The following is a 16,604-nucleotide window of genomic DNA, read 5'->3' as shown; positions in this document are numbered from 1 at the left end:
ATAGGGACAAAATTATCATTATTTAGAAGGAACTTAGTCAGGGCCCCATTTTTTTCTTTCTTGGTGATGTTAGTTGATATGTTGTTATAGATTAGGTCTGGGAAATAAAATCGTTCAAAAAGAAAAAAGAAAGTCCATAAAACAATACAAAATAAGAGCAGACAAACACGGACCTCCGAATCATCCGAGTCGGGATCAGATGCCATGGATGAGTGAGCATCCCCTGCTGACCGGTCAAACCTGCCGTATTCTCCTTGTCATGATCGGGAAATAATGGAAAAATCCGTCGTCAATTCAATGGATACATTATGGACTAACAATTAATATAAAAAAAAACGTCAGTCAGAATTGACTTAGTGATAAATTGTACGAGAGTTGATCAAAGAGTAATGTCACTGTGTCAAAATCTATAATATTTGGCGTCATATTATCAAATATAATATACCAAACGATGCATAAAAATAAATCTTATCAAAATTGAAAATTTCATTAAATAAACTTGAATTAATTTTATAGACGTTTAAATATTAAAGATAAGGGGTGTCACCGCGTCACAACTAAACGTCACGTTTTAAATTGTAAATTGTTAGAATGAAAAAAGACAAAAACATTAAAAACAGCTTTAAAAAACATATAATCGCCCAATATTTTAAAAGACAAAATTTTACATTTTCTTTTCTCATGTTGGAATTTAAATGACGTCATTGCTTTTTGATTATAAACATTCCTGTTTGAATCTGCTAGATTGAAAAGAAATGTCGAAATGTACGGTCGTACGTAGATCATGCTGTTGCATATCGGATCAACAGAGATATATATATATATGATTCGATACACAAGAGCATGCTCTACGTATGAACAATTTCTAAAACGAGGTAAATTATTCACAAGCAAGGTGATGAAACAAGAATATCAGCAGTCTCGTTTAAAGTCATCATTTCGTAAGTTCTATGGTCGATAAAATAACCTTGTCAGCAAATACAATTTATCATAGAGTAAAATGCTGACTGACGTTTTTCATACAATAATATCCCATTATTTATACACTGAATTGACGACGGATTTTTCCCGATCATGACAAGGAGCGGGTGTGACCAGTCGGCAGGGGATGCTCACTCCTCCATCGCACCTGATCCCACCTCTGATGTTTCGGAGGTCCGTGTTTGTTCTGCTCTTATTTTGTATTGTTTTATGGACTCTGAGACTGAATACTGTTCGTTATCTCCATATCCTTCTTGAAGTCATCATTTTGCAAGTTTTTTGTCGATATAATATTTTTTTCTCAATATTTGTACATGAATAAATTTATGTTACAACTATATGCGTTTTGCTATTGACAAAGCTGTACATGCACAAAATGATATTTGTAATGCTATTAAAGTCAAATAATTCTGCGTACATAAATGTGTGATTGAATTTCTTACAAATTATATATAAAAAGAGATTTTGTATAATAGAACAAAATATCAAAGTTTTAAAAAATTAATTTTGAGGGAAATTTTGGCCTATCTTTTGTGCCCTACCTTGAATGGAGTTTAAATACAGTTCGTTTTAGCCATATCTAATAAATTGTGGTTTTTGTCCATTATATTAGTGAGTGATTAATTAGATTTTCATTATGAATTTTATATCATTTGATTTATGTAGATTTAACATATTTCGGATTAATTTCAAATTTTTATCTACTACTTTTATATTAGAGGATGTTACTAAAATTGTCCAAAAGCTAACTAGTGATCAATCCAGTTACATCAAATTAGCAACGAATACAAGTTTTTTTTTTTTGGCAGATTTAAGTATTATTTAGAGAACGAGACGGGTTCTGTATCGTAGATACAAATTTGGGGGTGGATACGAGTGCGCAGCACGAGTCTCCACCCCCTAATTTGTATCTACGATACAGAACCTGTCGAGTTCTCTAAATGATTTGTGACACGATCAATCAAAAATAACTCCGCCCACTTTATAACTTTGCAGCATCCAAACTTCCGCCAGAGTTCTGTAGATGAGGCCCCGACGGAAAGTACGCATCCGCAGTATATATTTTTCCACGGAGAACGTAAAATTCGGTCAGATTAGTTTTGACAATTTAACGGGGTAGACGTAATCGGGAGATAGTCAGTCTTAATGGATAAATTGGAGGATTTAACCGTCATTGTTGTGATCTATTGTAGATAGAGATTTATCATAATTTATTTCAGGGTTCTTAAAATTCCGGTTTACCTAGATTAACAAAAACAGGATTTACAGAAAATTCTTCGATGGACTTTGATGTCACGCGGTCACGGATTTTTATTTTCAAATTGAATTTCGACATTAACAACGAATTGAAAAAGGCGTGTGACTGTCGTCAGCGAGAAGGATTTTAAAAAATAAAAACGCGGGAAAAAATGGACTTGAAGGATTTTGCACGAGGAGAGTGGATGTTTTACGTTATTGCGAATTTTCCGTTTCGTTTGGATCGAAATTACGTACAGAGGATGTTTCCGTTATTATGAATTTTCCTTTCACTTTGGATCGAAATTACGTGTAGATTCTGTGTGGAATAATTTTATAAAAGTTATTGAAAATTTTTTACATTTTACATTGACAGGAAAATACTGGGTATTTCTCCAAAATTTATAATAGGAAAACAACATTTACCATTTGTACGTGCTTTTGCTAAATTGAATCAGATTTATTTTTAGACCGTGCTGTATTTTAGATACAGAATAGTTGGCAAATACAATACTGTATACAAGGGCTAATACAGAACGGAAAGTAGCTTCGCCCACCACAGTCTCGTTCTGTATTGCTAATACAGAACAGTAAACTTCAAAGAAGAACGCCGCTATCGTGTCACAAATGATTATTACGTACCGGAACACATCTTGTATTTATTGGAGGTAGCCCCTCGTGTGTAACTCTGATTTGACAAACTTCACAATGGGTGGTGTTCTTGACGTCACAGATGTGGTGCTGACAAGACGGACAATTAATTAGAGGTACATGATTATGTCCTCCTGTGTGAAGGGTACTTGCTAAAATCAAATTAAATGTTGATCGATATACATATTTTCATTTGTTTTAAACTTTTTGAGAAAAAGATATCACCTGTATGAGTTATTTGTTGGGTTGTGGTACTGGTAATGTGCAATTCTCTAAAAAAAGAAGCTGAAATGAAAAAAAAATCACCTTGACTCTATTTTTTACTTTTAAAAAAAGTTGAAAAGGTAACTAGAAGTAAAGGGTATTTACCAAAAACTTAAATACAAAATTAGATGAACTAAAAGCAACTTTGAATTTATTGAAAATGAGGAACTTAACACTTATTGGCAAAATTCTCATAGTAAAAACTTTAGCAATATCTAAAATTTCAAGCACAAGTACTTCCACTTCCCCCACAAATGATAAAGGAAGTGTCTAAAGAACTGAATAAGTTCATATGGAATAATGAAAAACCAAAGGTTAAAAGTTCAGTATCTTGCCAAAAAATTAATAAGGGTGGATTGAAAGTTGCTAATTTTGAAGCACAAATGAAATCATTAAAACTTGGTTGGGTTAGAAAGATATTTAGTAATACAAAAACAAGATGGAGAAGTACAATTCAATCTTTCCTGAAGGATATAGTATTAAATGATTTTTAATTAGCAGAGGTTGTCTAAATAGGCTATATGCAGATTTGATATTACCATAATTTTATAGAGAAATTTTTGAAACATGGACACAACTAAGATGTAATGATATTGATATTGAAGCAAAAATTTTTAAAGAATCTCTTTGGTTAAATGATACATTAAAATCAATAATGAAACTGTGTTCTGGAAAAAAAAATGGTACACTAAAGGAATCTTATATATTGGAGATATTTTAGGTGATAATTATGATTTTTTTTTAAGTCATGAGGAATTAGGTAGACAGTACGACTTAAATGTATCTTTTTTGATTACTTTTGTTTAAGGAATGCCATTCCATATCATTGGCGAAAATACATAAGGCAAAACAAAAAAGTTTCAATCAATAGAGATTCTTTAATCTTAAGATTCAATGATAAAATAAGTCTATTGTCAAAAATATCTTGAAAAGACTTTTACTGGATTAACGTAGAAAGTCTAAATGAAGTACCAACATGTGTACAAAAATAGGAGAAACTAGAGCCGAGCTCGTTGCAAAGCAACGAGTAGGTCTTCCGTTGGAGCTGTGGACAGGAAGTACAGACCTTGGGTCAAGGTCACTGCACTTACTTATGTCAACAATCTTTCTTCCCAGCATGAGCCTCCAGTAAATTTTAATTATAAAGTTATGCTTAAACATTTTTTTCTTTGTCAGTGACCTTGATATGCCAGAAAGACATTTGATCAGGGTCATGACAAAACCTCCAATCATAAGTAATGTATGTTTCAAGTAAGAGCCTCCAATGATTTTCATTTACTAATTCATAGCGTAGTAAAGAAAATATTTCTTCTGTCAGTGACCTTGATCTTAACAGAATAACCTTGGCTCTGTGTCAAGACAAAAAATACCTTTTAGTGATTAGAAGTTCATAACCCTGACAGGAATTTTACAACTTTTCTGTCATTGGCCGATGAAGATGTTTGAAATTTGCATTATCTCGCACCATTTTGTCATAGGTCAGAAAAACAACATTGAGGTATTTTAAAACATCAACGGATATCAATATTCAAACAACATGGAGTTTCTATTTATGAAAGATAGACGGAATTGAAAGTCCTTTCCATAATACGTATTTTAGGGCAATAGCTTTACTTTCAATAAAATTAAACTCAAAAGTCCACAAATAAAATATCTTTCCTCATTTATTTCAAAGTTTGGGTAAAGGGGGTGAGGAGCATGGAGATGTCATGATGTATACGTAATACATTCGAGGTTATTATTCTGTTAGACAGGAAGACCCGAGGAGTTGTGATTTGCTGATCATGATCCAAAACACGTTGACAAACCGAAACCACGTGGTTTTATACACGTTATTCAATCATTATTTTCCTTGAAGGAGGAATGCATGGATAAAGGATTAATGAAAATTCCCGATGTACAATAGCATCCGTGCATGGACTTCATTTGAGTAGTACAGAATGATATTGTGCTTAAAGTTGAATAAAATCATCAAATAAATTAAATTTAAATAAGAAAGGGAGATTATATGTTTAATAGAATAAAAATTAGACAATGCTTGATGTAGGGACTCGCTGGTAAAAACTTGAATGTACTTGAATAAAATGCCTCTCACTCATTTTCTCTCGTACGCGTATTTTTTAAACCAAGGAAAGTAATTTGCGCTAGATATGTTCATCATTTTAAAGAAAATACTGAGTTATATACGGTAAACGATACAAATGGTTTGACTTTGGTGCCGGTTATGATTTTAACAGTTTAATTTAGGTTGTAAAAGCGTTTAATTACATGATAAGTCTGTAATATTCAGATAACATTGTTACCCCGGTATATAAGTTCTTAAATTTTCGATTCTGGACATATGCGGGTTTATTACTACTTATTTGTACATTGTATAACCTGCTAATGATATTTAATCACGGAACAAAATTACAATGTTATAGCACACTATACTTATCATTTATACGGGTTTTGAATAAATTATAAAACAAATTAAGTTCATTGCTTTAAAATCATTATTTCTTAAACTTTACTATAAAACCTGTAATATAAATTAATAGACAGTGTGCAGCAGAGAAGTCACTTATGAAGTTTACACGTGCCGGTGTAACTTATCGATGTTTAGTCCATTTCATTGAGTATAATTCTATCCTTACGATTCGGAAGATTCTCTTTCAAAGTTTAAAATTGGTATAGCCATGGTTAATATCTGTGATAAAAAAAAAATGTGTTTCGGAAAACTTGTGTTGAAAACGGATTTATTTGTGTGTGAAAAGAGCAAAGCTTGTGCATTTTAATAAATATTGGTTGAAGTAAAGTAACTGCAGATCGCCAGTCCTTGCGCTATGAATCGTCAAATTACACATGGATCTAACGAATATTTAAGAATTTTAAGACTGATTTATGTACATGTAAAATAAATGCCCCAGCGTTTTGTACTAAAGTCAAACCTAAAACATTTTAAGATATTTTTGAAAGATTTAATTTACTTAGAGAAAATAATATTTTCTTACTGTTGTAGAATGGTTTGTATATACCAATTATTTGCCTATGACTGCGGGGTCAATGGTTCACCGCGGTGTGTCGCTTTAGAATTTCTCGGCAGCGTGTAATCGAAAGATAGATTACGTAATGGTAAACACACTTTTAAAAAAGAATCTTGGTTCCAGGTGAATATGAAAATCGCGCAGTAAATAATTGTGTATTATTTGACTCTTAAAAGTTTTTTTTGTGAAATCCGTTCTTATTGTTTATGTTCGTATTTAAACGAATAAATACTCGTACTTTTTTTCTGTAACTCTTTCTCTTGGAAAGATCTTTATTAATAAAAGGAAAAAGATACCATCGAATGCTCTGAACGGGAAACAAAGAACACGTTTAAAACCTAATTTAAAAAAGAGATATGATACAGCGTGGTAAAATATTTAATTTATTACTTACGGCAAGTTTATTTCAATTATACGCATAAAGAGTTCTTCAATATCAAAATGAGAACGGAGCCTTGCTTACGGTTAATACGGATCTAGCTTTCTTTCCTACAATACGTAAGACTCGAACAAAATAATATTTTCATGGGACAGAGATAGTATAAGAAGGAAAAATTTTATCAAGAATTAATTTAACCATTCTGTGATGGGTTTTTTTGTGTATGACTGTGGGTCGCTGGATCACACGCCGATTGATTCCTGGTGACCGACTTTGCCCCGCCGCTATCGAGGTGGGCGTGTTATATAATTGTAAACAAACAAGGTGAATGTTAAATCCGTGCACTTAATGGCTGTGAATAATATATGTGCTTTTAAGTTATGTTTTATTTTCTCACTATATTGTTTGCTTTTATGTGATAAGAAGAAAAGATTATATTTTCTTCCCTTTTCAGTAGACTTTGTTTATACGATTTTTAAAAAAAAATGAAATAAAAGGGAAAGTTGTCAGTGAATAAACATGATAATTTGTAAGAAAAAAAAGCACAAACACTTCGAGAAATTTATTCTGAAGAATATTAGCATCCAATGTGGCCATGTTTATTATTTATATTAAGCTTGCTTTGGTTACTAGCATGAGAAGCTCTCGTTTACGTGCTGGTGAAAAGAATTACCTGTGCATATATAGGTCATGCACCAGCTCATTTAAAACAAGACTCGAACACAATAACAATTTCATGAGATCAGTAAGATGTTAAAACACAACTTTATAATCGATAGTCATTTCGAAATATTTACCGTTTTTGAGTTATAAGGCAAAAACTTTCAAGGTCCCTTGATCCCTAATTATAGGGGCCAGCCCCTTTTGAATATTATTATATGAAAGCCCTTGCAATTATGCACAACTTTTGTTCAATATGTCTTAACAAAGTATTTTTAGTTTTCAAGATAAAAAGGAAAATATGTGTAAATTTTTGCTCTTTTAGGCGTTCTAATTTTTGACCCCTATATAGCGCCATTGTTAATACAGAAATCGAAAAACAAAAACCGATGTGCACAAATTCAATCCTTCTGTTACCTAAAATCAGTAAAAATTCTGCTTCAGCTTTTGTGGTCTCTGAGCCTTTATCCGGAAACGAAAGCCTATAAATTTAAAGGGAAATAACTCAAAACTGGAAGTGACTTTTTTAAATTTTAGTCAGCAAACTGGTAGAGTTTATAAACGTCTATATTCTCTGAAAATTTGAGCGAAATTCGTTGAGAAATGAGTGAGATATGAAGCCTCAAAGTTGCGGTCTAGGAAGTAGAAGAAAAAAAAGAATAACAAGATATGAAACTCGTTGCGAGCAACGAGAGGTCTTCCGTCCGATTCCGGAAAGAAGATGTAAAATCGAACTGAAAAAGTAAAAAAAAAAAGATTTGCACACAAGGGGGATTGAACCCAAGTCGCTAGCATGAAATTCCAACGCACTAAATATTACGCTATCGGGACCTCTACTCTAAATCTACTTGTATATATTAACGAATATGCTTCTCTCTAAAAATTATGAAAGGCAGGTCACTATTCAAAATTTAGCGCCAAAAGCCACGAGTTAATCTTCGCGCTTTTTCTTTGGAATGTTCTATTAAATAGGTGTGATAGCTTCAATGAAATTAAAAAAAAGAAAGTTCTTATAGCCAAAGATTCGAGATTTAGAAAGTATATTTAACACATTTTAAAAATTCCATATTGTATATATGCATGTAACACTAAAGCGGTGAAACAGCTATGATTTTTTTTTTCAATTTCCTGTTTATCCCCAAAGTGAACTATCCCGATTAGTTAATCGAAAAAGGTTGAAACGTTTCGCCGAAAAACATGGCTCACCCTTCGATGGTCAAGGAATCAGATATCATTTATGCTAAATAACTTGAATCAGGTCTTTGAGACAAGAATGCTAAAATAAACTCCATGAAGCAATCTTATTTTTGTCTTATTTATTAGTTTAATATGACACAAGTGTGCATAGGAAAAACAGTGGTTAAGATTTATACTGACAATATTAATTGATATTCTTTTTTGAGAAAGTATCACTTATAAGTATGATTTAAGATCTGTTTTTTTCCGTGATGCACAAAAGATATTTGGTATCGAATTTCATTTGCACATTTAGTCTTTTCTTTTTCTACTTTGAAAACCAGCCAAAACCAATTATAGAAGACGTTAGTTTGACACAGAACTGCAACGAAACTAAGACGTGACAATCCAAGTATTCCTTTACATTTCATTTATTCTTATGTTCTTTCGTTAAAGCAAACGCTCGGCTGCCTCCGTAAACCACTATTGCGAAATGTCGGCGTTGACAGAGACAGCCGCCATTTTGGACCCGCTTCAGATTTTTGAATGCTTATATCTAGACTTTAGATTTATCAACATTCAAACAAATTATATAGTAAGCATTATAAGGAAGGTTTCTATTAACATACTAAAAATAAACGAAAAATATTGAAAAACAAAAAAGTTAGAAAATACCGACTTTTTAAATTCGCTTCCGCTAGCGACCGGAAGTACTGACGACACACGAAAAGGTGATTTCACATATCTAAAAGTCATCATCTATCTTCTCTAACAAGTCTCCAGTTAATATCTTAGACCATTTTCGTAAAAATGGGGCGACAAAAATCCATTTTAAAATCAGAAAACTGTCAATAACTTGGAACCGAAGGGGAGTATTGCAAATTTTCCTTCTGATGAACAAAGTTCATATAATGACGCATAATTCCTAAAAGTTTCATTGAAAACCACCGAATAGTTTTCGAGAAATCGCCTGCACAAAATTTTGGGGAAAAAAATAAGAATAACTAGATGCGTTCTTGTTGCTGGAGCAACAAGCGGTCTTCCGACCGACTTTTCGTTACAGATCTAAGCTGCCTCATCCCATTTCAGAATTTTTCTTGTTTACATCCATTTACAGCAGTCTCTCAACATATGTCAAGATTTTTACAGGTAAGCCTCAAAATATCTTTAAATATAGCTTTTAAAAATCGGCAAAATATTTTATACATGTTATAAAAGTGAGATTGCAATTTGCAATTGAAAAATGACAGAAACAAAGAAAAATTTGGGAACACCCACGGCGGGATTCGAACCCCCGACAGTGGGACAAAGTTCGGTTCGGTCATATCTTTTCAATATACGAACGCACCAAGACACGGAACACATATTGAGAATTCTCATTAGACACACTAAAAACCCTGTAAATCCTAAAGAAAAATATCGAAAAACAAAAAAGTTGAAAAATTGGACTTTTTTAATTCACTTCCGTTTGCGACCGGAAGTGCTGACGAAGAAAAATAAAGATCGTTGTTCAGATTGGAGTTCGATGTTCTATTACCTCAGTGAGTTTCACTTTCATATCTTCAGCCGTTCTCGAGAAAACTGCTGGACAAATTGCCTTTAAAAAAAAACAAAAATCCCCAAAAATCGCGAACGAAAGTAAATTTAGAAAAAATGAAAAACACGTCTGGAGATATTCTCGTGATGCATCATCCCTGTAAAAATCTTTTAAATCCGTCCACGCACAGCTGAGATATCGCTCTAACTATGAAAAAAAGAAAAATAATAATAACTAGATGCGTTCTTGTTGCTAGGGCAACAAGCAGGTCTTCCGCCCGACTTTTCGTTAGAAATCTCTGCTCCGTCAGGCCATGAAATAGATTTCAGAATGTATTTTTATCGTTTACTTTCATTGACCGCAGTCTCTCAACATAGATCGTGATTATTACAGTTATTCCACAAAATATCTCAAAATATAGCTTTTAAAAATCGACAAAATCTTCCATACATTATAAAAAAGAAAGAAAAGTCATATGCAACTGAAAAAAGACAGAAACAAAGAAAAAATTTTTGCAACGCCCCCAGCGGGATTCGAACCCCCGACAGTGAGACAAAGTTTGGATCGATCATATCTTTGCAATAAATGCACGCATGAAAATGTTGAAAACATATTTAGAGTTCTTAAAAAATACTCTATCAACCCTGTGATTTCCAAAGAAAAATAGTGAAAAACAAAAAAGTTGAAAATTTGGACTTTTTGAATTCGCTTCCGTTTGCGACCGGAAGTCAAAACGACGAAAAATGAAGGTCGATCAACACATCTACAATCGATGTTCTATCACCTCAGCAAGTTTCAGTTTCATATCTTTTGCCGTTCTCGAGAATTTTTTGCGACAAAATTCCATTTAAAAAATACAAATTTCCCCAAAAATCGCGAACGGAGAAAAATTTCAAAAAAGTGAGGGACACCCCTGGAGATATTGACAAGATGCATCATCCCTGAAAAAAAAAGTTGAAATTTGTCCACGCACAGCTGAGATATGACCTGTACTATGAAAAGTGGAATAATAATAATAAAAAACAGAAGGAAAACAATAAGGTCTTCCGAAGGAAGTCGGAAGACCTTAATAATAATAATAATAAAAAACAGACGAATAACAATAAGGTCTTCCGAAGGAAGTCGGAAGACCTTAATAATAAGAAACAGTAGAATCACTAGAAGGTCTTCCGTGAAGACGGAAGACCTTAATAATCTTTACCATCAGAATCAGTAGAAGGTCTTCCGTTGGAAACGGAAGACCTTAAATATTTAACACAAACTTTTCACCTGCAGACTTAGAAAAAAGTCATTAACATCATTACAGTCTTTTCAATATAATCTAACTCATAGATTTTTATTACATAATAAACTCCCTTTTCAAATAAAAATTCAAACTTCACCACAATGTTTATTTTGTAAAAAAAAAGAAGATACTTTAGAACACAAATTTTATTACTGTACTTGTGTTGCAACTTTTTGGAACCATTTTATAACATGGTGGGATGATCTACATATATTCAATGTAGAAAATCCTTCTTGTCAAAATGTTATTTTAGGTCTATATGAGAGAAAATGTGAATGTTTGAATTACTGCATTTTGCTTGCAAAGTCATATTTTTACATTTGCCAGTGTCTTTTTTATATGACAATACTAAAAAAAATGAAATTCAATTTTCGATGACATGCAGTCGGTCACATGATCAGAATTTCTTGCGTATGGAAAACAAACTGCACGAGATATTTGGAAAGTCTTGACTGTGACGTCATATGACGTCGTATTTATCCGTTATGTTGCATTCAATAATATACAATTAATCACTCTTTATGAGGTCAACATGGTGAAATGATGACCCGAGACCTGACCCACGAGGTGAACTGACCTGACCGAGGCCAACGGCCGAGGTCAGGTCAGGTCATCGAGTGGGTCAGGTCAAGGGGCATCATTTCACCATGCTGACCTCATAAAGGGTGATCAATTGTTTTATTATACCGACAATAATGATAATGAAAAATTTGAACACATGAAACATTTTATTTCAACAGTTTCAACAGAATAATGCATATTCTGAAATATCAATTTTAGCAACAATAACTTCAAATTTGATTGTTCAATTGAAATGCGAAAAACACATCTTACAACTGTTAACGATTACAAAAGTCCAATAAAGAACTTTACATTATCTTTACGACTTTACTTTTGTTGTTCCTTTCCTACATAATAGTGAATATGCACTTGTCCGACATTTCTAAATACTGGACCACAAGAGTTTTGAGGCATTTTGTCAACTTTAACATTCTCTTTTTCTTCTGGAACAAACAAATCTGAACTATTTTCATCAACCAGGACTTCAGAAAGCAATTTTTCGGTACTGACAGTCTCAAATTCACAGTTATTTAAATCCAAGAGCTGAGTTTCTGAAGTATCGGTACTAGAATGTGTTGGAACAACTGGGTTTTCTAGCCCTAGCTTTGGTGATGGATAAACCACAGATGATAAAACATCAAACATTTCTTGCTTTTTGGATTCACTTACACATCTTGAATAGCTTTTTATCGAGGTTTCCGACTTATGTCCACTTACAGACATGTCTAGCTTCTATCCCACGCTGATCCAAACTAGTAATACACGTGGCACGTATGCAGTGGTTTGTATACAGAGTTGAGAGTTCAGCTTTCATAGAAATTGTTTTCATAAAATTTCCCAAAGTGTTATGACCTACTGGAGAATTATCATACCAAACAGCATCCGAATCTTTGATATGGCGCTTCGGTCTCTGCCAAAAACTTTCACAATTTGGATTCAGCTTTGCAAGGTATTTCTCCAGGCTAGACACAGGGCACTTCTCATCACCTACATGAACATATTAACATGAAAAAATTGTAAAGCAGTTGAATTCAGGAAGATTATGATCTAAAATTAGTTAATACTGAAGTTTACATGAATTTTATTTTAAATGATTGTAATTGAAGTATTATTACCTGGTATTTCATATATTCTTGCTGAAGATGCATCATAGTCATTAACATCACTTCCTCTGTGATTTTTGGTTTCATACTGAGCGACATTTAGATAATATCTCCTTCCTTGGCCATCTGTCCTCAAAACAAAATCAGTTTTCTTCATACTTCTCAAATTTTCCCTTCCTCTTCTACATGTGTAGAACATCACATCAAGAAAAACTTTATACTGCAACCCCTGCGGACTCTTTCCGGTTAGGACGCCGCTGCTATACAATGTTGCCATGTCAGCATCGCTGATAACTTCCTTGTGCTGAGTGGTTCCCTTTCCAGTTCGTTTGATGTTTGTCAAAACTGCCTTGAACATTTCGTTTGATAGACGAAAATCTGGGTCATTAATAATGTCATAGTTAATTTTTTGGAAAAATCTCTGCAAACCAAACCTGATGCTGATCATGGAAGATCTACTATACAATTCACCATCTTTTCTTCTGAGTTCAGCGTAAAAGTTGATCAGAATTTCAGCAATTTCACCTTTTGTTTTTTGCAGTACGTTGTCCACTATCAGTCCCTTTTCAGTGCAGTATGTAATGAAAATTCGTTTCGCTGAATCTATACATTGTTTTGTGTTAGAACTATCGCGGTTCTCTAGGATCGCTTGTAGTTCCTCACTACTCAAAGTTGCAAATCTTGATTCACCAGCCATCGTCTTCGTAAACAGACGACAAATCACACATGGGAAATGACGTAGTACACAATGTTATAGTCTATATCTTATTTCTAACGAATAACGTAAAGTTAATGAGTTATAGTCTTTATCTAAAAACAGTAAAGTAAACATGGTAAACGTGAAGAAATAACGAAGCGGTAATATGTTCCGCCATTTTTTTTTTAATGCACAGGTCAGGTTCTGCGGTCAATAATATTAATGACCGGACAATACCTCATACTCCTGCAACAATCAAGTCATAAATGGTCATGTGACACAAGAATGGGTCATAAGCTAATTTTATTGTTTCCTCATCAACCAATCAGATTCTTTCATTCTAATTGGAGGTATAATAACAAAGTCTAAATGGACATTTTATCTTTGTAATGTGAATAGAAATAAAAATATAAATATAAGAAATAAGATATCATTTTTAGAGTGTCAGTGGGATATGACATGAAGTCGGTACGTGATCAAATCTACTATAACGCCCTTCGGTGTCAGTATCTAATTTGGATGTCATTAGAAAAGTACCAGAGTTTCACAACTTTTTAAATATGTTGAAAAAGAAATTACTGCTTTAAAAAGAAGTGTATTGCTCAAATAGTAATTCAGATAATTTTAATGAAATCTGGCAACCAATATCAGATATATTATAATCATTATATTGGAATTTATTATATTTTTTTATATACTATGCTATTCAATGAAGTGTTAAAATCAAAATGTAATTTCACCTGTAATAGATTTCTTTGTAAAAACTATGACAGTAAATTTGTATAAAATTATGTAGATAGTAAGCTCCACAAAAATTTTTAATAATTTATAGAACAGACATTGTCCTAAAAGATGTCCTAAAAGATGTAGATAGCTGTTATTGTCTAAAGTTGAATTTGTTGCATGCTTTTCTATTTTATAATTTTGTATATGAAAAAAGAGCCTAAAAAAGGTATTTACCAACACAAGCTTCATTATCACAGCAATGATAATCTCTGTACGGGTGACAATGTCCAGCCTGTAAATGGTATTTAATAAAATAGATAATCAACACAACCTCGTGTTTTGATGAATTCCAAAGCTTACATTAGTGTTGTAGTAAGTTGGAACTGTTTTAGAGAAATCAGACATCACAAAACAAAGAAATAAAATATTGGTGTCTAAACAATTATGATATTGGTCTTTACCTTTGCAATCAAAATAATGTAATAGCAAATTACCGAAAAATTAAAAATATCAAAAAACAATGTAATAAAAACCTGCGTATTTTGGGACAAAATCTTGAATAAACTGAATTTGCTGTTTAAATAAAAAAAAAATTAAATATTTGATTCAATATATGATCAACTGAATAAAAAACATATGGAGACAAACCAAAAATTCATAAACAATACAAAACAGGAAAATAGCAAACACGGACCTCCAAAACATCAGAAGTGGGATCGGGTGACATGGAGGAGTGAGCATCCCCTGCCGACCGGTCATATCCAACGTGTGGTCCTTGTCATAACCGGGAAATCACGGGAAAATCCGTAGTCAATTTATTGTGTAAAAAATGACGTAACAATTTGGTACGAAAAACGTCAGTCAGCATTTGACTCAATGATAAAATGTATTAGCTGACAAGGTCATTGTATCGACTATAGAACTTATGCATTGATTACTTTAAAAACGAGACTGCCGATATTCTTGTCTCATCAACTTGTTTGTCAATACTTAACCTCGATTTAGAAATTGTTCATACGTAAAGCATGCTCTTGCATATCGAATTAATTGAGATATATACAATCAGTATGCAGGTGAAGAAGGTATATTGCTGCATAAGGGAAAGGTGATGTTTGAAAAGATAGTCATCACGTTTATCAAAGAGCTTGGTGAATAATTTCTCAAATGAGGCAAACTATAGACAAACGATGTGATGAAACAGGAATATTAAAAGTATTATTTAAACTCGTCATTTTGCAAGTTTTTTGTCGATGTAATGAATTCTGTCTCAAGATCTATACCTGTACAAATTTATATTACAACTATATGCGTTTTGCTATTGACAAATGTACATGTACAAAATCATACTGGTGATACTATAAAAGTCCGAATATTATGCGTTCATAATAGAGCTACTCTTTCTTGTATTTTGACAGCGGCTCATATCGGTCTGATGTTCTTAAGGGTCCACGTTTTCTCTGACCCCAATTTATATCCTTTAATTGAAGTTTAAATACTCTTCGCTTTCACCATATTTCATAAATTTTGGTTTTAGTCCATTATATTAGTGAGGGATTAATTAAATTAGATTTTCATAATGAATTTTATATCAAATGATTTATGTAGATTTAACACATTTCGGATTAATTTCATTTTTTTCCCACTACTTTTATATTAGAGGATGTTTCTAAAATTGTCCAAAAGCTAACTAGTGACCAATCCAATTACATCAAATTATCCGGAATACACCTTTAAATGATTATTACGTCTTGTGGAGGTAGCCCCTGGTGTGGAACTAAATTTGACAAACTTCACACTGGATGGTGTTCTTGAAATCACAGACGTGGTGTTGACAAGACGGGCAGTTAATTAGAGGAACATGATGATGGTCACTGTGAGAGGCGCTTGCTAAAATCAAATTAAAAGTTGATCGTTATACATCATTTCAAATAGACAAAATAATTTTAGTTAATGTTGATGGGGTTGATCATCAACCGGTTGTCATCTTTCTTTTAACCATATACTAGTAGTTGATTATATAAGTATGCCTGTGGAATTGGATACAAGTAGTACAAACCATCCATATGGTGGCAATGACAACGCCAACAGCGTAATTTCCAGTCCACAGTGTAGCAGTTTGGAGGTGGTATGACTATTGTCAATATATATAGACTTATATGCTGATATGAGCATCGGTGAAATGTAAGATAACAAACAATATTCAAGCTCAAAAGTCCAATACAAATATGAAATAGGAGCAGAGCAAACACGGACCTCCAAAACATAAGAAGTGGTGGAATCAGGTGTTGTGGATGAGTAAGCATTCCCTGCTTACAGGACACA

At 33.0% G+C, this 16,604-nt stretch overlaps 1 protein-coding gene and 1 long non-coding RNA gene across 2 annotated transcripts; both read right to left on the bottom strand.

The window, feature by feature from the left end:
* Positions 1 to 2,880: 2,880 nt before the first annotated feature.
* Positions 2,881 to 14,581, bottom strand: LOC134260222 (uncharacterized). The gene is made up of 3 exons (XR_009990492.1): positions 14,517 to 14,581; positions 3,094 to 3,153; positions 2,881 to 3,020 (listed from the first exon to the last, which is right to left on the bottom strand). It is a non-coding gene; the product is annotated as an uncharacterized LOC134260222 (long non-coding RNA).
* LOC134260212 (uncharacterized protein KIAA1958 homolog) lies at positions 12,088 to 13,556 on the bottom strand. Its single transcript, XM_062742797.1, has 2 exons — positions 12,872 to 13,556; positions 12,088 to 12,743 (listed from the first exon to the last, which is right to left on the bottom strand). Exons 1-2 carry the CDS (start codon positions 13,554 to 13,556, stop codon positions 12,460 to 12,462), a joined length of 969 nt encoding a protein of 322 aa, XP_062598781.1. The 3' UTR covers positions 12,088 to 12,459.
* Positions 14,582 to 16,604: the final 2,023 nt, after the last annotated feature.

This window comes from Saccostrea cucullata, unplaced genomic scaffold (assembly GCF_032062105.1).
Source record: "Saccostrea cucullata isolate Sc308-1 unplaced genomic scaffold, CSIRO_AGI_Scuc_v1 ctg915, whole genome shotgun sequence".
Classification (NCBI taxonomy): Eukaryota; Metazoa; Mollusca; class Bivalvia; order Ostreida; family Ostreidae; genus Saccostrea; species Saccostrea cuccullata.
This window is presented reverse-complemented; position numbering and strand designations above follow the sequence as displayed.

Bases quoted from the DNA above. Each gene is read 5' to 3' on its own strand.
- LOC134260212 (XM_062742797.1), bottom strand. From the start codon at position 13,556: ATGGCTGGTGAATCAAGATTTGCAACTTTGAGTAGTGAGGAACTACAA. The intron at 12,744-12,871 runs GTAATAATACTT...ATGTTCATGTAG, and splicing joins AAGAATATATGAAATACCAG to GTGATGAGAAGTGCCCTGTG.